At 41.7% G+C, this 22,654-nt stretch overlaps 1 protein-coding gene and 1 long non-coding RNA gene across 2 annotated transcripts in view; both read left to right on the top strand.

Annotated features, from left to right (window-relative positions):
• The window catches only part of LOC145422992 (NACHT, LRR and PYD domains-containing protein 12-like), a 436,730-nt gene that overhangs the window by 408,399 nt on the left and 5,677 nt on the right, over positions 1-22,654 (top strand). The window contains exon 7 of the mRNA XM_080295027.1: positions 21,425-21,601. Within this exon, the coding sequence (XP_080151153.1) occupies positions 21,425-21,601 (177 nt within the window). The remainder of the gene's footprint in view (positions 1-21,424; positions 21,602-22,654) is intronic.
• On the top strand, positions 2,901-5,767 carry LOC145425347 (uncharacterized). Its single transcript, XR_013906014.1, has 2 exons — positions 2,901-3,330; positions 3,601-5,767. It is a non-coding gene; the product is annotated as an uncharacterized LOC145425347 (long non-coding RNA).

The following is a 22,654-nucleotide window of genomic DNA, read 5'->3' as shown; positions in this document are numbered from 1 at the left end:
ACGGCCTACCTGAAGGAGATTAGGAATCTGGAGAACTGGTGCCAGAGGAACAACCTCCTTCTAAACGTCAGTAAGACAAAGGAGCTGATAGTGGACTTCAGCACTAAGCAGGAGAGGAACTACCAGACCCCCGTCATCAACGAGTGCCCAGTGGAGAGAGTGGACAGCTTCAAATACCTCGGAGTTCACATCACGCTGGACCTGTCATGGTCCTGTCACATCAACACCGTGGTGAAAAGGCCCGACAGCGTCTCTACCACCTCAGACGCTTGAGAGACTTCCAACTGCCCTCCAAGGTGCTCAGGAACTTTTACTCCTGCACCATAGAGAGCATCCTGACGGGAAACATCTTAACCTGGTTCGGGAACAGCACCATGCAGGACAGACGAGCTCTACAGAGGGTTGTGCGGTCAGCTGAGCGCACCATCCGCTCCGAGCTCCCTGACCTGCACTCAATCTACAGCAGGCGGTGCTGGACCAAGGCCAGGAAGATCGTGAAGGACCTCAGCCATCCCAACAACAGACTGTTCTCTCTGCTGAGGTCAGGAAAGCGATTCCGCTCCCTGAAGACCAACACAGAGAGACTGAGGAGGAGCTTCTTCCCGCAGGCGATACGGTCTCTCAATCACACCACCACACAGTACTGACCCACACATATGGTTCTTACACACACACTGGACTTTCTGGACATTGTTTTCACTTCATCACTTAAATCACTTTAAGCATATTTGCACTGCACAAGACATAATGTGGATTGCACAACACTGGTCACTATATTCTTCATTTCCAGTTAATACTTGTACAGCTGCTGTTATTGTGTATATATTTATTTATTTATATTTCTTCATACATTCTTATATAGTTCTATATTGTGTATTTTGTTGTACAGTTATTTTATTTTCAACTTTAATTCATATATTTTATGTTATTCTCCCAGTTAAATTTACCCTTCATTCTAATTTGTGTTGTACAGTTATTTTATTTTCAACTTTAATTTATATATTTTATCTTATTCTCCCAGTTAAATTTACCCTTCATTCTAATTTGTGTTGTACAGTTATTTCATTTTTAACCTTAATTTATATCTTATTCCCTCCTAGTTAAATTTACCCTTTTTAATTTTTCCTATTTATTTCCTATTTATTTCCTATTTATTTCCTTTTTTTTTTTTCTTTAGGTCACGAGCAGTTGTCCAAGCATTTCACTGCATATCGTACTGTGTATGACTGTGTGCATGAAAAATAAAATTTGAATTTGAATTTGATTTGGGCCGTCTTATCTCTCAGATCTGCTTTTACCATATGAACCCTCGCGGACCTTGAGGTCCTCTGGTACTGGCCTTTTGACTGTTCCCAAAGACAGCACACATACTCATGGAGAGGCAGCTTTTCAGTGGTATGGTCCTCGTCTGTGGAACAGCCTGCCGGAGGAGCTCAGGGCCGCAGAGAACGTACATGTTTTTAAGAACAGGCTCAAGACCACCTTTTTAATTTATCTTTCACCTAACATTTATTTATTTTATGCTTATTTATTCTATCCTGTTATTCTATTTATTAATTTAGGTTTTACCTAATATTTATTGACTTTATTCTTACTCATTTTTTATCTTCTTACTATTTCTATTGTATCCCGTTCTTATTTACTTTATCTTTTTACCCTGCTGCGGAGACTCAGGTCGTTTGGGGTGGAGGGCCCACTCCTGAAGACCTTCTATGACTCTGTGGTGGCTTCTGCTATCTTTTATGGTGTGGTCTGCTGGGGCGGCAGCATCTCTGCTGAGGACAGGAAGAGACTGAACAGGGTGATCCGAAGGGCCAGCTCTGTTCTAGGATGCCCTCTGGACCCAGTGGAGGTGGTGAGTGACAGGAGAACGGCGGCTAAGCTGTCATCCCTGTTGGACAACGTTTCCCACCCCATGCAGCAGACTGTGACAGCACTGAGCAGCTCCTTCAGTGGGAGACTGCGGCACCCACGGTGTGGGACGGAGAGATTTCGCAGGTCTTTCCTCCCCACTGCTGTCAGACTCCACAACAAAGACTTTATCTGAACAAACACACACATCCACACATGTGCAATAACACTAAGTGCAATAATCTTTTCTGGCATCGTTGTATTTTTACTCAGTTGTATATAGCATTCGTATTCTATTTTTATCTCATTGTATATTTTTATTCTATTTTATTCTACTGTATATAGTATATTATTTTATTCTATTCTGTACAGCTGTGTACTGTATTTATTCTTATTGTATTCTAATTTTTGCGTCATAACTTTTGCACTGTCCACTTCCTGCTGTGACAAAACAAATTTCCCACGTGTGGGACTAATAAAGGTTATCTTATCTTATCTTATCTTATCTTATCTATATATCCTATTGTGACATATCTCCAGTGTTTCCTCGGAGGGGGCTCTCTGCACCGGGGCTGTGATCGACCGTGGCTGCTGGGGCTCTGGGGGTCCTCTCAGCCTGGCTGGGGGGGGATATGGGTGCATTCACGATTGTTTATGTTAATGAGAGTGTGGGGGGTTAGTTGGAGGGCGGGGTGGGGTGCTTTTAACCATGTAAAGCACTTTGTGCTACTTTTTTTGTATGAAAAGTGCTTTATAAATAAAGATTGATTGATTGATTAATTTCCCAGCTTTGGTCATTATATACAGTATTTTGGAGACAGAGAGTTACAGACTCTCTCCCAGACCACGGACTCATAATACAAGTCAGAGCTTTATAAAAAAAAAAAGTTGTGTTTTCTAAATTGGAGTTCAAGTTATTTGTACTTCCAATAGTGTTAACATACTACACAGGTCATGAACAAGATTTCTTTTACATTTTCATTGTAAATGGGCTGAAGCAGTTAATTAAAAGTAGTCTAACATCAATATAAACGCTGTAATTTGATTATTTTAATAAACCATGAAACTTGGATGGATTCGATGCCGGCGTGACCACAGTGCACACGTCTGCTGTCGCTCACAGTGGTCCAAGGAACCGCTCAGGGAGTTTGTGTGTTCGCTCAGACACCTGAAAAATTAGAGGGAACATTGGGCCTCTGACATTCAATACCCAGTTATTAAAATGTTAAGTGTAAATCATCCGCAGCCCACAATAGCAGCTGAATTTACTACGATTTCAGATCTTTTTACACGTCAATAAGAAACCACCGATGTGTAAAACAGGCTGACAACAGAATGACGTAAACCACACTGCTGCAACTGTGCAGCTCTCAGGTTTTATCTATTGTTTCTCTGTGTGGCCAGCAGGGGGAGGTGTTTTTTTTTTTTTTTTAAATATTAATGAAAACATTTTTCATGAAAGTTGCAAATTTGTTATCTGTTTTTATGACATTTTTCACTGTGGATTACAACAACATCAACATTAGAAAATGAAATACATTTATAGTAGGTGATCATTAATCACTATTATTGGCACTATTAAAGGGCCCCAAAAATCAAACTTTGCTTAGGGCACCACGGAGGGCCAACCCTTTTTACACTTCAATGATTGTACACAAAATACAATCATCCATCCTTCTATCTATTTATTTTTGTCCACTTATATAATTCAGCATCACAGGGAAGCTGGATCCCAGTTGTTTTTCACAGAGGGCCAAGCAGTGGAGGGAGCTGCCGACCTCCCAGCAATACATGTAAAAGCTTTATTTTATGCTGACTCTGGTCATCTTTATCTATCATAAAAATTTGCTTCACGATCTGAAACACGTAAGTGTGGCAAATATGCAAATAGCTAAGAAATCAGGATGGGGTAAATGGTTTCTCACTGCACTTCTGTTAGGCGACTGAATAAAAACACAAAGTCAGCAGTCTGGCTATGAATGTCTTTAATGTTTCCAAGATCAGAATCACATCAGGGTGTACAACCTCACCCCTGGCGCCGTTGCCCACCTCTCAATTTTAAATACACGTAGACATTGAGGGGTACCAGGAGGGGCTATGCGCTTACCTGCTGCTGAGTAATTGCATATGAGAGCATGAGGGTGGGAATGGATGTTTGTATCTGTGTGTGCCTGTTTGTCTGTGTCCATATGTCAGGTCGGTTATCAGACGCCACCTCTCTGGGGACATCTCAGGCCCTCCAAGGTATGGAGGCCTATCTCCCCCCACCACTCCCCCTGCCAGTGGCAGACGCCTTCAGACATCGGTGCATTGGTGGTTCTTTGTGTCTGGGGATGGGCGTCCAGGTACTGCTTGTCGGGGCCTGGAGCCTGGGGCTCGCTCGGGCTCCTTCAGGGTGGGGTGCCTTTGGCCTCTCAGCCTGGGGCTCGGTCACTCTGGCACAGCTGGCTGCCGGCGGAGCTCACGGGCACGTCACGTTTAAATCATGCTTTTTATCCGTTTTTGTTTTTTAATGTTCTGTAAAGAACTTGGGATCACCTTGTTGTTGAATTGTGCGATATAAATAAACTTGCCTTGCATTTTGGCTGCTACCTCAAAGCACACTGTGCGCTGTCGATCTTACGTGCTGCACAATAATATTCAATATTTAGTATTTACAGTTATATTCACATAGATCATCGCGATGCTGTTGTTTATTATATTGCTCTCTTTTGTTTGCTTGTTTTCTCTTTTTTCTTTCTCAACAGGTGATCCAGGTGATTGATAGATGGATTTTTTGTCTGTCTGTTTTGTTGGCTTGGACAACTTCCTACCAGACCCGTGGAAGTGGAAGCTTCAGTGAAGAAAGATTCCTGCTCCCAGCTGTTCATTGGCTCGGCATTTTAAACCCCTAAAGGGTCACCTGGCCTGTAAATAAACAGGGCCAATAAAAAAAATCACAAGAATAATACAAAAACTTCAGCCAGTTTATCTTAATACATTAACTTATTCTTGTGTACACAGTAATTCATAAATAAATAATGTATATTATCAATAAAGATTGATCTAAACAGTTTAACTGCTATGTGCAGATAAAGGTTGCATAGCTTTAAAACATTTGCTATCCAGCAAATATCAGTCAAACTCAACACAAAAGGTAACACAACAATGGTTCAAATTGTTTGGACCGGTGATCCAAATCAACTGGCGTTGGTCAAACAGATGTGTGGTAGACTTACTTTGAAGGAGCTGCTACCGACAAACCAGCAAATAAACACCAAATATTTCATCTGTGACATTTGTGAGGTTTCCTCAAACACACTCCGTCAGTCTTGTTGCTGTTGAACGACAAACTATTTAAAAATGTCGCGGGTTTACCTGGTCATATTCTCATTCACGGGGCGCTCGCCAAAACAAAAGCAAACCATTAACACCACGCCGATGCTGTTCACAGGACAGCAAGAGTAACGATCAGGAGCATCTGGTCTTCGTTATCGTTCCCCTCGTACGTGTTATTACTGCGATTTCAGCGTTTTCGCTTCACAACTAAAGTGTGCAGTTTACTTTGTGTGCACTCAAATGGAGTCAAGTCAATTAGCGCCACCTGTGGTCAAGTGCCATAGCCTACAGCCAGATGAACTTGTGACACACATCTGAGCCACGTTTGAATTCCTGTTTCATGCACAATACATTTGTAACTTTTAATTTTTTCTGTTTTTGTGTCTTGCAAATAAACCTTTAAACTGATTTGAAATGATGTTATGTATTTATTTTTGGCCCTTATCTACGGTGGCCCTGAGAGGCCAAACGGACTGCAACTTAAGAAAACACCAGCAATAAAAAAAAAAACGCTGCAAAAGCACAAAAAACACAACTGAAATAGGAAAAAGGAAAACACAAATACAAAAAACGAAAACACAAATAGGAAAAAAGAAAACGGAAGTGTTTCTGGGGAGACAATAGTAATTAGTAATAAACAGAGCCAGTGTGACTAAGTGGAGCTTGTGAGAGTGAGTGGATTGAAGAAAGTGAGGGACTCAGATGTGTCAGTTGGTTTGTCTTTGTTTGTGAGTGTGGAGGAGAGATTGGGTTGGTTTTAAAGCTAAGTTAAGAATATTCTGAATTTCAATTCAATTTTATTTATATAGCACCAAATCACAACAACAGTCACCTCAAGGCGCTTTATATTGTACAGTTTAATTTCCAAAACTTGCATATGATCTTCAGTTTGCAGCTGGACTATCACAGAGCAGCTGGAGCAGTCTCACATGGAGGCCAGTCCACTGCTGCCACCTGTGGCCAAGTGCCATAGCCTACTACTAGATGAACTTGTGACACACATCTGCAGTAGAGGCTGAGTGGCTGCTCTCACACCTGGAGCATCCAAATCGACCCACAAACACGCTGAAAGATGCAATGCCATCAATGTGGATTGTCCAGACTGAGAGACCTCTTCCCTCTGACCCCTCCCCAAACCCTCAAACCCTCCTACCCACCTCGACATACAAACTCTGTGTGGCTTCACGTGTTCTGTTGATGTTTACATGATCGAAATAACTTGAACACAAACACAAACAAACAAAGAGGAAGACCGCACCGGAAGGAAACAACTACAAGTCCCAGCATCCTCTGTGTTTAGGGAGCAGCAGTGAAAGTGAAAGCAGGAGGAGGAAGGTGGAGCTGAGGCAGGTGAGTGTTAACATGAATATGTTTCTTCTTATGACATAAAATAATTCCACGCTGTTCGTGTCTGTGGGTGAAATGTGAGGCCGGTCGGCTCCTCTGAGCGCTGGTTTCCTGTAAGTAGAGAGGAAGTGAGTTTAGCTGAGCCTCCGTTTAGTGTGAGAGAGCAGGAGGAGAGTGAGAGCTGTGCTGAGGCAGGGTGAGTGTTAACACCGCTCTGACATTACTGTGTCTCTGTGGCGGGAACAACAGGCTCCGTCAGTGGAGGCAAAAATAATCAGACTTTGGTTTTTCAAAGGAAACAACTTTATGTCGGAAGTTCCCGCACGCTCATTGGATAACGATGTGTCAATCTCGACCTATTAGCCAATGAGCGTGCGGATTCACAGAAAGCCCCGCCTTTATCACGGGACTTTAAAAACTACAATGGCGACAGAAACTCCGTGAGTGGAGTTCAGGGTGACGTTATGAAACTGTGACGTTTGAGGAGATGAGGCCTCAACAATGTTGGGTTGTAGCTGTGCTTCAGGTTAGAGTGAGTGTCCATGGAATAAATGTAAGTCAGTGAACTGGAAACATGACTGTGTTCAAACTTTGTTTTCCTTTTTATAATGAGTCTAATCAAAGGTGGACAGAAGTATCTCCACTGTGACTTTTCTGTGTCACCATCAGAGCTTCTGCACAGTGTTTCTGGGGCAGATAACATTGCAGCATTATGGAGACATTATGGAGACAAAAAGAAAAGCGTCTGGACTTCTTTAAGTTAAACTTAAAGAAGTCCAGACGCTTTTCTTGGACTGTTGGTTTCAGTGTTGAGTCTCATTCACACACTCCCTCAGACTCTTCACACACACTGATTTGCTGACATAAACACACTCCTGTGTGCTCTCTTGGCTTCACACACACACTGAGGACCATCTACAGACTGTGAGCTCCGTCTTCTTTGTCTTTGGAGCCGAACTCTGACAAAGTTAGGAACAAAACTTTCTCCAGTGTGTGAACTTTCCTCCTAGACTCAGTCTGAGCAGTCAGACCACATATTTCTAAAGCAGCACATGAAGGTGTGGCTCACACACACACACAGGTGAAGGAAACAGCTGCAGTATTAAAAACTGCTTCACTGTCTACAAATATATGAACTGAATGTTTCTTTCAGGCTGTAAAAACCTTATTTATCCTCCATTACAGTCCTGCATTGAGAGCATTACTTCTGTTATATTAGTACATGTATTTTATTCTGATGAACACATGAAACTCTGAGCTGGATTGAATCCATTGAATCAGAGTCCAGGACTCAGACTAAACACACTGAATGTGTCCTGAGCTCGGCCGCTGTTCCACAGTAACTGCTGTCAGAGTCACTGTTACTGAGTTAGCTTAGCTAGCAGAGCAGCTAGCAGTTAGAGTATGAACTCTGTAAGCAGTCAGCTCGGTCCTGGACATGGTTACTGACATAAAGCTGCTCTCTGCAGCCATGTTTGACCTGCTGCTTTGTAGGACTACAGTAATGGAGGATTTGGAGGCTGAACTGGGCTCTGTGACACTTTTTGTAGTGAACTGATGAAAGCTGCGTCTCAGATGGATGTTAGTCCAACACATCAGACACGACCTCTGCAGCTCTCAGTTGATGTGCACATGAATGATTTGTGTTTCCTCTGCAGGTGAAGGTAGAAAGTGTGTGTGAGCTGATGTGAACTGAGCAGCATGGATCAGTGTGAGGACAGAGAGGAGGGAGTCCCTCCCTCTAAAAGCACTCTGTGTGGGGAACATGAGAGCCAGACCAAAGCTCAGAGGTGAGATGACCATCTCTAACTGTCCATGACTCTTCTCCATGTCACAGCTCAGCACTCACATCACTGCTCCATCATTATTCACACTCATACCTCTGTGTGTGTTGTTTTAAAGCCCAGAGCTGTGGGGCGTACCAGGCTCAGCTGGACATAACCCTGAAACTAATCCAGAGCCTGGACCTGAACCCAGCTGTGTTTCCTTAAAGAGCAACGAGTCGAACGATATTATTGAAAACTTTAACAAAAGACTGTTATGTGACAAAGAGTAAGTACATTATTTTTATGAGATTGTTCATCATGTCTTTAATTTAATATTTCCAGTTTTTCCTTCCTGTCTCATGAAGCTGTGACATTTATTGTTTTTCTTTTAGGATCAATAAGAGGCCAGAATCTCCTGGACCTGAACCCAGCTGTGTTTCCTTAAAGAGCAACGTGTCGAAGGATGCTGTTATAAACTTTAAAGGCTGTTCTTCTGCTGCTGAGAGGTAATGTGTGTCTAGATGTTGTTCCTGACTCTGTATTTTTGAATAAATCCTCATGTTTAATATCAGCTCAGCTCTTTTTCACACATTTCTATGTTGGTGTGTGAAGCGGTGTGTGTTGGAGTGTTTCCACAAACACAGCAGTCAGAGTGGAAAGAGTGGATGTTGTAGGAGGTGTTTGTGTAGTGAAGAGGCTGAGTGTCTGTAGGACTCCAGCTGCTCCAGCAGGTGTCTCCTTTGTGCTTTGCTTCAAACACAGTGTAGGGAGGAGCTTCCACTCAGGTGTTTCAGGTGTTGCTGGATGGAGGAGGACAAATAGTTTTTCCCTTCAGTGACACTTCAGCAGCTCAATGTTCTGGGAGATGTTTGTCTTTATGAAGGTTTATGGATTCTTGTTCTTACTTTGGTTAAACTGAGCAATACATTTTCCATCTAACATTTAAAGTAAATTTCCAGGTGAATAAAAGATCTGCAGCTGCAGCCTCTGTGATGTTTCACAGTCTGAAAGCAACAAATTCAACCAGAGTTCAAACAAAGGCTTAATATACGTGTGTGTTTGATATAATGCCAACAAGTACAAACAGGTGTTCTTACAGGTCTTAATCACAGAGCTCTGATAAGTCTGGTGACTTTCACACTCAGCAGTTTTGCTGCCTTTTATTTTATATTGGCCTTTTTAAAGCCCTTCAAAGTCTCCCACATTCATACAGAGCTTTTAACACCAAACTCCTTTACAGTCCTTCTCCTCTCACACACGATCACACGACTGATTTGTCTGCAGCAGCTGTGTTACTGCTAGTATTTTATTATGTGTGTAATCTCCTCATATTGTTCCTGTGGTTTAGTTTGACTTCCTTCTGCAAACTCAGCTGCTCTGTTGCTGATACACGTCTCCATGAATATGATTGATCAGATGCTGCCAACACCATGTGTTTCATGTGAGCGCTCAGCTGAAACCCTGTGTTGACTTATCGAGTTAATAACAAGCTTCACGTGACTGTGAATGCTAAAGTGAATCAGATAAAGGAAAGAGACCCTGCTAATGTTGGACTCACTTCTTAGTGTAGATCCCAGGAGGAAGTTCAACATAGCCATTCTTTGTGCTAGCTCGACCAAACCTGAGACCACAGTGCAGGATAATGATCATCATCTGTCTCTGTCAAGGACATTTAAAATCCACAAATAACAAACATAATTATATTTGATCATTAAAAATGATGATTAAACAAAGTGTCAAACATACTTAAGTAGAAGGACTGATGTTTGTGTTAAAATACCCTCTTAAAGCTGAAATAATGATTCAACTTCTTTACTCAAGTAAAGGTAAAAGAGTCCAGGCTCTGAAATGTACTCACAGTATTAAAGTAAAAACGCCATCTTTGAAGGAAATTTCTGCCAGTTTTTGTGCAAAGTTCCCTGAATTTCTACCTCCAACATCAATATGAGAAAATTATCTGAACTTTTATTCTAATGAATTTAATCAGCTTGAACATTTTGTAGCACAAAAGTAGAAAAAACTCAAAGGGAATCAAAAATAGCTCCGTTTGCTGTTGCCTGCATTGTAGATGGGCGGCTTTGCCTCAACACCTAAACAGGAAAATGAGTTTAGTCAAGTATTAAAGTGGGATTGAAGAGGTGAGGAAACCAGAGATCAGGTGTTGTGGTGCAGCATTAAGATAAGATGGGGCCTGATTATTTAAGACCTTGTATGTGAGGAGCAGCCAATGAAGGGAAGCCAAAACAGGAGAAATCTGCTCTCTTTCTAGTCCCTGTCAGGACTCTTGCTGCAGCATTTTGGATTAGCTGAAGGCTTTTCACTGAGTTTTTAGGACATCCTGATAATAATGAATTACAGTCGTCCAGTCTGGAAGTAATAAATGCATGAACTAGTTTTCCAGCGTCACTCTTTTTAGCGTTTTTTAACAACAAGCTTCTGTCTATTAGGGCTCTTGTCTCGCCGACTGCTGCCTCAGATCAGAGTCTTTCTCCTGTGTGCTCAGCTGTCTTAGAGCAGTTTGATCCTGTTTCCCTTAATGACTTGACTGCGGTAGTTCGTAACCTAAGATCATCACACTGCCCCTCTGATTGTCTCCCCCCAACTACTCTTTCAAGGATTGTCAGGTTGGAGATCTGCCTATAATTAGCTAAGACAGCTGGGTCTAGGGATGCTTTTTAAGTAAAGGTTTAACTACAGCCAGCTAGCGATAGGTACCGTTTAGATTTGTAAACCTGCTAAATCAGAATCAGTTGCTGATGACGGCTTTTTTCTTTTACATTAATCACGTATAATCTTAACTCAAAGTGAACATAGACTTGATTGAAGTAACTCAGATCAGCCAATTCAAAATGCTAATTCAATCAACTCTGAGTTCATGGCTAGACTCAGTTTGTTGGCCCTGCACCTTAAAACTATTCCCTGTTTGTCTCTCGTGTTTTTTGGATATTGTTTTCACATCTTATGTCACGGCTAGCGGGGCGAGCCATGTTGAATTTAATAAAGGACCCAAGATGCCGACACTGCTGTGAAGTGAGTGAGCTTTACTGAAACGGTGAAGTGCAGTGGAGATGGCCTGTGCAGAAGCTAAGATAACCTCTACTGAAAAAAACAAAAAACTAACCTGAAACCTTAAACGGAGACACGGGGAGACAACACAGACGAACCAGCAACAAGCAGGAGAAAACAAAGGGCTCATATACACAAAAGAGCCATCAGGGAATGAGAAAAGGGAGACACAGCAGGATTCATTGGACATAACCAGACAAGGGGAAGCAAAAGTAGACACACTAACATAGGACATGGCACTGTCAAAATAAAACAGGAAGTGAACACAGAGACACAATACTAACACAGTACAGAGGGAACACAAAAACCAAAACCTCAGAACTAGAAAATCTTAATCAGAAAGAAATTGTAACAAAAGACAATAACAATCAAAACAAAACCACTGAGTCCACAGACTCGGGACATACATCGGCTCAAACTGTGGTCATAAATATTTTGTACTTGTAAATCTGACTGTGGAGTTGTGAACTGAGTTTTGTAACATTGTGAAACAAAATATCTGGAAAGTTTATGTTTTTGCGTTCATTGATTTGTGTGTGTAAAAATGTAAAAATGTAATAAATGTAAGAAACATTAGAACTACTTTTGCTGACACAAAGTTTGGCGAGCACTGCAAGTTGTCCCTTTAAACCAGTCACTGATATAAAGAGAGCACCTTGTTCCAGGGCATCTGAGCATGGAGGGAAAGCTTTATGCAGGAGATGGTAAGAGCTGTTGGGACTAAAGAAACTGAGCAGAAAACTACAGACATCTGGAAACTGAGTTGTTAATTCTCAGTGGGATCAGCAGGACTAGCAAAGCTTCACCATGACAGTCATCTGATTGACTGAACCCATCCAAACATCACTTCATGGACCTTTAGCTTGTGTCTGTGTGTGGACAGACATAACATGAGCTAATTATACATTACTCCTCCACAGAGTGGACCAGCAGAGAGCAGAGGTTTCCACTGGTCAGTCTGCACAGCAGCATCAAACACACCTGGACTCTGTGGTTATGGTTTGTAGTACTACGTTTACATTTGTTCTTTTCAGTCACCTCTATGCTGCACTTTGTGGACCAGAGGATTGTCAGTGTGTCCAACATAAGTCAGAGTTTGGGCTCCATGATTTCAGTCAGATTGGGGTGACTGTAGCTCAGGAGGGGAGCAGGTCAGCTACTAGTTAGGTTTGTGAATCAAACCCTGGCTGGCAAATGTACTGGGTAACGTACTAAACCCAAGCTGCCCTCTGATGCATCCATCAGAGTGTGAAAGAAAGTATTTAAGCATAGAACAATGTGCTTGGTTGAATGAGGCATGTTGTATAAAATGCTTTGTGTGCACAGAGTATCAAAGAGAGCTATATATGAACCAGTCCATTTACCACTGGGTAATTCATATAGTCTTCTTTTCCAGCGGCTGGAGGACAACATCACCATGTTTGTGAAGAACGAGCTGAAGAAGATCCAGAAGCTTCTGAGTCCAGATCACCCAGAAACTTTAAAGAGCCAGATGGAGGATGAGGAGATGTTTGAAGGTGAGGATGAAGATGAAAGAAAGAGCTGCAGAGAAGCATTTCTGAAGATCACACTCCACTTCTTGAGGAGACTTAAGCAGCATGAGATGGCTGACCATCTGCAGAGCAGTAAGAGAATTTCTCTAAAGACTGAATATTGATCTTTCCTAATAGCTCAAGAAATGGACCAATAGACATTCATCCTTTCAGGGTACTGAAAGGCTATGATATTTATTATATAATATTTGTTTCTGAATTTCTTACCTTCAGAAATATTTGCTCCACTCTGTAAACGTGAACTTAAAGCCCAACTGAAGAAGAAGTTCCAGTGTGTGTTTGAGGGCATCGCTAAAGCAGGAAGCCCAACCCTCCTGAATCAGATCTACACAGAGCTCTACATCACAGAGGGAGGGACTGCAGAGGTCAATGATGAACATGAGGTCAGACAGATTGAAACAGCATCCAGGAAACCAGACAGACCAGAAACAACAATCAGACAAGAAGACGTCTTTAAAGCCTCACCAGGAAGAGACGAACCAATCAGAACAGTGCTGACAAAGGGAGTGGCTGGCATTGGGAAAACAGTCTTAACACAGAAATACAGCCTGGACTGGGCTGAAGACAAAGCCAACCAGGACATCCAGTTCATATTTCCATTCACTTTCAGAGAGCTGAATGTGCTGAAAGAGGAAAAGTTCAGCTTGGTGGAACTTGTTCATCACTTCTTTAATCAAACTAACGAATCAGGAATCTGCAGGCTTGAAGACTTCCAGGTTGTGTTCATACTTGATGGTCTGGATGAGTGTCGACTTAATTTGGACTTCAACAAAACTAAAATCCTGACTGAAACAAGAAAGTCCACCTCATTGGATGAGCTGCTGACAAACCTCATCAGAGGGAACCTGCTCCCTTCTGCTCGCCTTTGGATAACAACACGACCTGCAGCAGCCAATCAGATCCCTCCTCAGTGTGTCGACATGGTGACAGAGGTCAGAGGGTTCACTGACCCACAGAAGGAGGAGTACTTCAGGAAGAGATTCAGAGATGAGGAGCAGGCCAGCAGGATCATCTCCCACATCAAGAAAGCTCGAAGCCTCCACATCATGTGTCACATCCCAGTCTTCTGCTGGATCACTGCTACAGTTCTGGAGGATGTGCTGGAAACCAGAGAGGGAGGAGAGCTGCCCAAGACCCTGACTGAGATGTACATCCACTTCCTGGTGGTTCAGGCCAAAGTCAAGAGGATCAAATATGATGGAGGAGCTGAGACAGATCCACACTGGAGTCCAGAGAGCAGGAAGATGATTGAGTCACTGGGAAAACTGGCTTTTGATCAGCTGCAGAAAGGAAACCTGATCTTCTATGAACCAGACCTGACAGAGTGTGGCATCGATATCAGAGCAGCCTCAGTGTACTCAGGAGTGTTCACACAGATCTTTAAAGAGGAGAAACAACTGTACCAGAACAAGGTGTTCTGCTTTGTTCATCTCAGTGTTCAGGAGTTTCTGGCTGCTCTTCATGTCCACCTGACCTTCATCAACTCTGGACTCAATCTGCTGGAAGAGCAAGAAACAACTTGGAAGGTGTTTCAAACAAGAAAATCTTCAAAGAAATACTTCTACCAGTGTGCTGTGGACAAGGCCTTACAGAGCTCCAATGGACACCTGGACTTGTTCCTTCGTTTTCTCTTGGGTCTGAAGACTAATCAAACTCGTTTGCAAGGCCTGATGACACAAACAGGAAGTAGCTCAAAGACCAATCAAGAAGCAGTTCAGTACATCAAGGAGAAGCTCAGTGAGAATCTGTCTGCAGAGAAAAGCATCAATCTGTTTCACTGTCTGAATGAACTGAATGATCGTTCTCTACTGGAGGAGATCCAACAGTCCCTGAGATCAGGAAGTCTCTCCACAGATAAATTGTCTCCTGCTCAGTGGTCAGCTCTGGTCTTCATCTTACTGTCATCAGAAAAAGATCTGGACGTGTTTGACCTGAAGAAATACTTTGCTTCAGAGGAGGCTCTTCTGAGGCTGCTGCCAGTGGTCAAAGTCTCTAAAAAAGCTCTGTAAGTTATAAAGTTTTTATTATTTAATTTGGTTGGTATGTTATGGAAAACACACTGCCATGAACCTCTGTTTTGTTTTTGTCAAAATCACTGTAATATAATCACTGTACCTTTATATACATGTGACTTGTATTAATGCTGCTGCCCTCTTGTGGCTAAAGTGTAATTATGTTATTGTTATTAGGGAGGATTTGAGAGTAACATGCCAAGTGAGTCAGCACCTTCGCTTTAGCTTAAAAAATCCAAATTCTTATGTCATCAGTTATAGTTGCATGTATTCATTATCATAACTTAACCTTTAATATTGATGTCTTAAAATTATTTTGAGTAAACTAATGTTAAGGTTCAAATATTGGGGAAGGAGAGTACAAACAACCATGGTCCAGAACTTGGTCAAACAATTGATTTTAATGAAATACACGCGTGGGAAGACCAGCTCCGTTCGCAGACCGGGCTGATCTCCGACTTAATCAAAGCATAAACAGATATTTTATACCATCAGGGCTTGAATTTAATGACGCCCCCTCATACGTCACAAACAGAATATATGCATACGTCAAATCAAAACCACAATGACTTTTAACACAGTTTAAAAGAACATTATCTCCTATCTTCATGGCAGGTACTTCCTGTCACTGCCGGATGCTCGCTTATCATCTTGACACATCAGCAGCAGTTCTGCGACAAACTGCTCTTTTGCAACCCCGAGCAAAACATGATTAAACTTCCACCTATAAATGATTCTCTTTAACTAAGTGTGTGTCTCGTCCTTAAAGGCTCCTCAAAATAACCTGCACTTAGACTCTGCTTTCGGTTTCAGTTCTGCAAAAGACACACTCTTCAAACCTGCAACTTCCTGTCAGCCTGCAACTTAGTCTTTCTGAAAGACACACACTGTTTAAACATCTGAATGCAATATCAATTCTGTAGATTATATTATTAATGCAATGGTAATGATGATGATTATTAACAATAGCAGCAAAATATCTCTCCAATCTCAATACTCCCTCTCTCGACCTCTGGAACACCAGAGGTCACAATACATTGTGTTGGGTCACTCCTCGGCCCACTCAGCTGCTTCCATGTCCATCCATGGCATCATGGACATCGGGGTCACCACTCCCGCTCTGACCCTCTCTAGCCGTCCTCTGGCTCAGCAAATCAGACAACCTCATGTCATCTAAGTGGTCCAGTAATAAACACCAGCTCCCCCTCGAGAACACTCCATGCGTAAGATTAGGTTTTTTCTGCGTCCCTCTCTTGTGGTCCATCATGCCTCGGGCCTCCAGGATCCTCACCCCCCTGTGGTCGCCGAGATCTTCTGTAAAGCAAACAAAACACCTTTTCCTGCGCCTCCCTAACTTATCATCTTTGGGACTCTTTAATCAAAAGCCTGATCCTAATTATCTTCTTGACTTATTGACTTGTATTTATATATATTCTTCAACGTTACTCATCATTTTAAAACTCTTAAAACGCTGCTTTCACGTCCCTGCATGCGTTTCCTGTCGCTTGCCTTATCTAATCATCAACATCCTGTACACAGAACTCTCGCTGCTGCAAGGCCTCCACTCTGACCTAGAATCTCCTTTCACAAGAAAATCATTATAAGCGCCTATTCTACTAAAAGATCCAAAAAAAAACAACCACTTTAATCAATTAAGTTTAAACATATAAGCAATTACTCCTGCATACATTTTATCACAGCTAAACGCTGCCTTGAAACAACTCCTGTGTGTTAACACTAACTTCATTTTAAAACTCACATTTCCTATGTTATAGCCTGTTTTTGGTACAGCCTTTTTATTTCATCTTGCTCCTTTGATGTAACAATACCTTCTCATTCTAGTTTATCAGACTTAACCAAAATATATGCTTTCCTTCCTTTGGTCCTTCTCTAAAGCAAGAAACTCCTATTCAGTTCCTCTTTTCTGTCACTTGTTACAGGGCCAGCTCAAGTTCAGTTAAACGCTAAATTAATTTGAGGCCTTTTGCCTGGAATCAATACTGTCATGTGTGTTTATGGACTCTATATGTCTGTAAGCGTGTGCAATCCTTCAATAACTCATATCATCCTCACAGTAGATTGGCTAATCATAGCGCTAGCCAAAGGCTCGTGACCCACAAGAGACGAATTGAGCCACAACTCCCTTAAAGGCACAAAATGCAATATGTATAAAAAGTCATTTCTACGTATAAGCTCTCCCCTTTATCCTAAAAATAAATCTATGTAATATCTGTATGTGTGTCTTCTATTCATTAATGTAATTGTCAGTTATTTTCTCTCTTTATTTTACCTTCTTTTTGTTTACCTCTTTGTTTGTGACGTGGACATCCCTAAACCATCCTGAGTTCCGGCTTCAATTTCAACCCAATTGTACCCTCTATTCTCGCAGTCGAACTCGTCTGGGCTTCACCTTCCCACTGGCCCCTGTGCCCTTCTCTTAGTGTCCTTTGTTGTCTTGTGATCCCCAGCAAACACAGTCTGTTTCTTCTCTGTTTCTTCTCCGTTGCTCTTTTCAGTATTTTCCTTTTAGATTAAATCCCAGCCTGGCAAAATATCCCATTCAGTGTCTTTAAACAGTTATGTCACACTGTTCTTACCAGCCTGCAGTTCACCGTGCATTTTCCATCACGTGCTTTTCTTCCATGCTGCTGCTGGTATCGTCAGTGTAGTTTCAGTTGCACTGTCTTTTGCCTGCTGTTAATTCTTGAAGTCCACGATGTTCTGTCGGTCTTCATCAGGAGATTAACTGTCCTATGAGCTTCTTCTCAGGATCGGGACAAGTGGGAGGTCAAGCTGTAAAATTTTAAGCCAAAATCTGGCCTGTTTTCCTCCCAATTCTGTTAATCAATGGTTTTGTACTCAAGATTCTAGGTTGAAAGAAGTCCACCTGTATTGACACACTAAAGCATACAATTAATATCCTTTTCATTTCTTTTCTTAAAACCTCCATTTGCTTCATCTGCCTGGAGTTTAACTCGTATGTTTCTCTCTCTGTGTGCTCACTTGTCACAGTCAGTTCCTTTTATGGGCATGCAAAGTTCCTGTCACACACACCATTTCCTGTCAACCTTGCAGCTGCTCAGAACCATATTTTCTGTTTCTATCTCTCCTGTTTTGTTTTTTTTACAGGCTAATAAAACTCTTGTTTTACTAAGTCTTGATCTAAAACAATTCACCCTTATTTCACGCACACACTTCTAAATATACTAAATTCTTTGCGTTTGTCAGATCGTCTCACACACACACCGCCTTTTCTCTCACACTTCCACTTCTGCACTCACTCTACTATCAACTTTCATAGTGTTATTATTATTTATTATTTTGTACAAATCACACCCAATCACTCAAAGCCTGCTACTCACAGCATTCACACACTTAAACTGTGACAAGAGTTGAGGAATATACTCACAACACGCTTTCCTAAGAGTATTTCAGACATGCCTTTCATAATCAGAAAGAGCAAGTCAAAGAAAACAATTGAAACCTCTATTAATTCTCACAGCACACACATAGAATAGAAAAAATAAAACACACCAGCATTTATTGCTGATGAGAGGTTACTCCTAAAAGTAATATGTTAGTCTTAAATATATACAGTGCACTCACTATATTTATATATCAAAACTCAGTCAATTACTATACATCCACTACGGCAACTCAAAACTTTATTTATAGCCCTCTAATGAACATAAATGGCGTCTTAAACACACACTCAACAATGTTTGCAGCAGTATTTGTAAAACCAACTGTGGTTTAAACAGTTCACTGCTGACTAATTTGCATTTTCACACTCACACACACACAGTCTAAAAATAGCTTCAGCACTGCCTCAGACTCCTTTCACACAGAGATCTCTTATTTTATATTACAAAGACGTCTTATATTTACAACCACTGTCACATCTGTCAGCTTTAGCGCCTAAACAATTTCGACAAATTTAAGTTAACGGTCCAACTGATAAAGTCCAACTTTTTTGTGATCAATTAACCAGTATCTGTCCAACAGTTTCTGGCCTCATCTCTAAAATCCCTAACTCAATTTAAAAGCGTCAACCAACCCAAACTTTGCCTGAAGCTCTATTTTTGGCATTTCACAGCCAAGGCTTACCCCGAAGTTTTAAGTTAAAGTTACACGCCCGAAGTCCAACTTCTGCTGGCCAAAAAAGCGCAGACTACCGTTCCAAACGGTAAGGAGACTCTAACTCCTAGTTATTCTGGAGTGCCCCAAGCTCCACAGTGACCAACTGACTATCCCTCTTCGAGGACAATGCCTAAGCGTCCTTGGCATTGGCAAGCGTTACCTCTGAGCACTGTGCTTCCTATCAGTCCAACTGACGTTCTTGAATAATTTATAATACTTTGGAACAACAGTAAAACAGCCAAAAAAGTGTAAGACTGAAGCAGGTCCAACCTTATAACCAATACGGGCTCCACCCCAAACAATAACCAAATTCCCTAATATACTAAAATCACTCAGCAGTCCAACTGCTTTCCACGGTCCAACCGTATTAAATCCTTTAGCGGTCCAACCGCATTCAATCATTTTTAGCAGTCCAACTGCATTAAATCCTCAGTACTGTCATGAGATTCTCATCAAAATCAAAGCAGACATTCCCCAGTAATTTCAGTGAGTAGACTTTAATTTGTAATGTCCAATTTGGCACACTTTGGAAATAATTCAACAGGTAGTGCCTTACCTTTGGATAAGCGGCTTAGAACAACAATGAGAAAAAGAGAGCTGATTATTAGCTCATCAAAACACAAAACAAAATCACAATGAATTATCGGTTAATTTCATTTAAAATAATTCATTAAGTATTTATGTACAATTCAAATTAGTTAATTACATATTTTGTTGGTTTGTTTTCTATTTTAATTATTTTACTGACACATTTAATGAATTATTTAATGATGTATTTATTTAATTCACGTTGCTACTCCTGGCCCTGCATCGCTGTTCATAAATACATTTTATTTGTCAGCTTCACCCATCAAAGTCAGGGGGCGGGGTTAATGCTGATCAAGTCAACACCATTGCTTTGGTCTGGTGGGCGTTCTTTTAGTGGGCTTTTCTCAATACTAAGTAGGCCTACACACCAGGGTTTGGACATGTGTGGACCCAAACTATACTTTTACCCTTTTTTGTGTGTCACCAAATACACTTTAATATTTTCTAGACAAGAATGTAGTGGCGTAATCTTTAACCTCTTTTGGCTCCAAACAGAAGTGACAGACTTGAGCAGGGTTCATTTAAAGGCTGACAGAAGTGGAGTGGTGACGGGGAGATGTTTGACAGGACAGTGTTTCAGCCTCCACAGGTTCATGTTGTGCTCCATCAGTCAGTGAAGATGAAGTCAGTGCTGATGAGGCTGTAGAGTGTGTGAGGGATGTGAATGAGGATGATGAAGATCTGATGATAGCAGATAAAAACAGGCTGCAGAGACTTTGAGCCATACAGGGCACACAGTGTGTGTACAGAACAGCTGAAATCATTATGGAGGCCTCACTGGAATATGGAAGCATCACAGTACAGCTTCAGTGAAGCATTAAAGTCTCTGATATGAGATGAGAAATGAAGCAGCCAGAGCTTTTTCATGAGTGGAAATCCACTGTGACTGTGAGCTGCTGCTACAGCCTCCAGATTAGCCAGCAGCTCATCCTGCTCAACATGGACCTGTGGTCAGAGTGTGTGCTGGATAATCCGGCCCAGGATGAGGCCAAACTGACATGGGATGAAATGTCTGTCACATAATTGAGCTTAGTGTAGTTTCATTTCTGCACAATTTAAAAACAACCAAAACCTTGTTCTGTCTTTTCTATGTTATACTGTAGACTTTCTTTGATACTGTGTCCAAAAGGAGCAGCTTTTACTTTGAAGGGGAGGCGTCTCTGTTTCCTCTTCAGGTTGGATGATGGAAGCAAATTAGTAGCTGTGTCCCAAAACGTCGGCTGCATCCTCCAGAGGCTGCATTTGAAGGCCGATTACGTCACAGCCAGGCGATGAAGGCTGTCCGTATTTGTCGACTCCTTCAAATGTGCCCGACAAATGCGTCCTTCATTTCCCCGAATTTGAAGGATTCGTCGGGTGTGTCCTTCGTGGCCCACCATATCCCAGAATTCATAGCGCGGCCCAGCCAAATTTCAGCTGCCAACAATGGCGGCAGCTACTAAGTTTTCAAATTACTCTTATTAATCTTTCAAATATGTCCATTTCTTTCACACTTCACCTTTAAAAGTGAAGCCTTGTGGTTCCTGGAAGGAAAAACACGACTTTTTCAAGTCTTTGTCCTGTTTTTATGAGAAATGTACGACTTTAATGTGAAACATTCAGAGTTTTTTCTCTTGTTGTGTTTGTTTGAAGCTGCTTCCTGTTGGCTTCAGCTGTTTGGAGTTTCCATTTTCTAAACTTCTACATTCTGAACCTTCTTCAGCTCTGAACAGATGATGAAACACTGAATGATTTCAAGCTCACACTTTGTCTAATAAACTTACATCTTTCATTCTTTATACAGATTGAGTCTCTGTGGTTTGTCAGAGATCAGCTGTGATTATCTGGCAGCAGCACTGAAGTCCAACCCCTCCCATCTGAGACAGCTGGACCTGAGATACAACTACAAGCTGCAGGATTCAGGAGTGAAGCATCTGTGTGGTTTCCTGGAGAGTCCAGGATGTGGACTTGAAACTCTGAGGTCAGTCAGCATGTTTTAGTTGTGCTGAGATGAATATGATGTGAAAGTTGTGCTGACACTAAACTGCAGACATCAGGCTGATATTATACTGATCCACACTGAGGATCTTCATGGTAAAGTCTGTTTTCTTCTTCTCTGGTTTAGTCCATTGACTGCAGCAGAACAATGTTCACATTTCAAACAGTGAGACTCAACGTATGGCCCGCGGCCCACACGCGGCCTGCCCACCTTTCCTGATTCAGAGAGAGGGGACCCTGATGAACTGTGTAGTGTTCTTCCTCACAGTTCTACGTATCAGACACAACAATGAATAATCCACAGCTGACTGTCTTTAGCAGGTCAAAGGTCACGGCACACAGCAGACAGTGGGAAATATTATAACTCTGATCATTTATCAGCACATATCCATATGTATAAAAACAAAGCTGACACTGTGAGACTTGATCAGAGGTGTGATCATCACAGCAGAGGCCTTTGTGTCAAAGTCACTGAGGATCAAACAGAAACACATGAAGCAGATTTTCCTGTTCTGGCTTTTTATAGCAGATAACCTTCAAAATATTCTGCAGTCCATCAAAAACTGAAGCAAACCATGAATCAACATGTGAACATGAGCTGATGCTGCTGAAGTGAAGCAAAGTTACAGAGGTTTGATTACAGACACAGCTGAGAGTTTGTAATCTGTCATCATTTTAAAAGGTTTACATTTCTTCAGTATATCCACATTTGCAGCTGCTACCTCAACCTCCACTTGTCCAACACAACTGCTGTCCACTGCCTCCATGACATTGTGATTTTGCTGTTGGTCTTCTGTCAGATCTTCATCAATCACTTCTGCACGGGGCACACCTTCAGACTCTGCAGCTGCATAACGAAAGCCTGTAAGATAAAATTAGACATAAGGTAAATGTACACCAATATTCCAATGACAGGTGTGTGATTCATCTGGAAGTTATGTGCGGATTAGTGTACAGTGATAGCAATTTAGTATGTTTTTAGAGGGGGGGGGGTTGTTTACCTCCGATGGGTGCTCTTTTTCGCTTCCGTTGCGTA

Source organism: Astatotilapia calliptera, chromosome 3 (assembly GCF_964374335.1).
Source record: "Astatotilapia calliptera chromosome 3, fAstCal68.1, whole genome shotgun sequence".
NCBI lineage: Eukaryota > Metazoa > Chordata > Actinopteri > Cichliformes > Cichlidae > Astatotilapia > Astatotilapia calliptera.
This window is presented reverse-complemented; position numbering and strand designations above follow the sequence as displayed.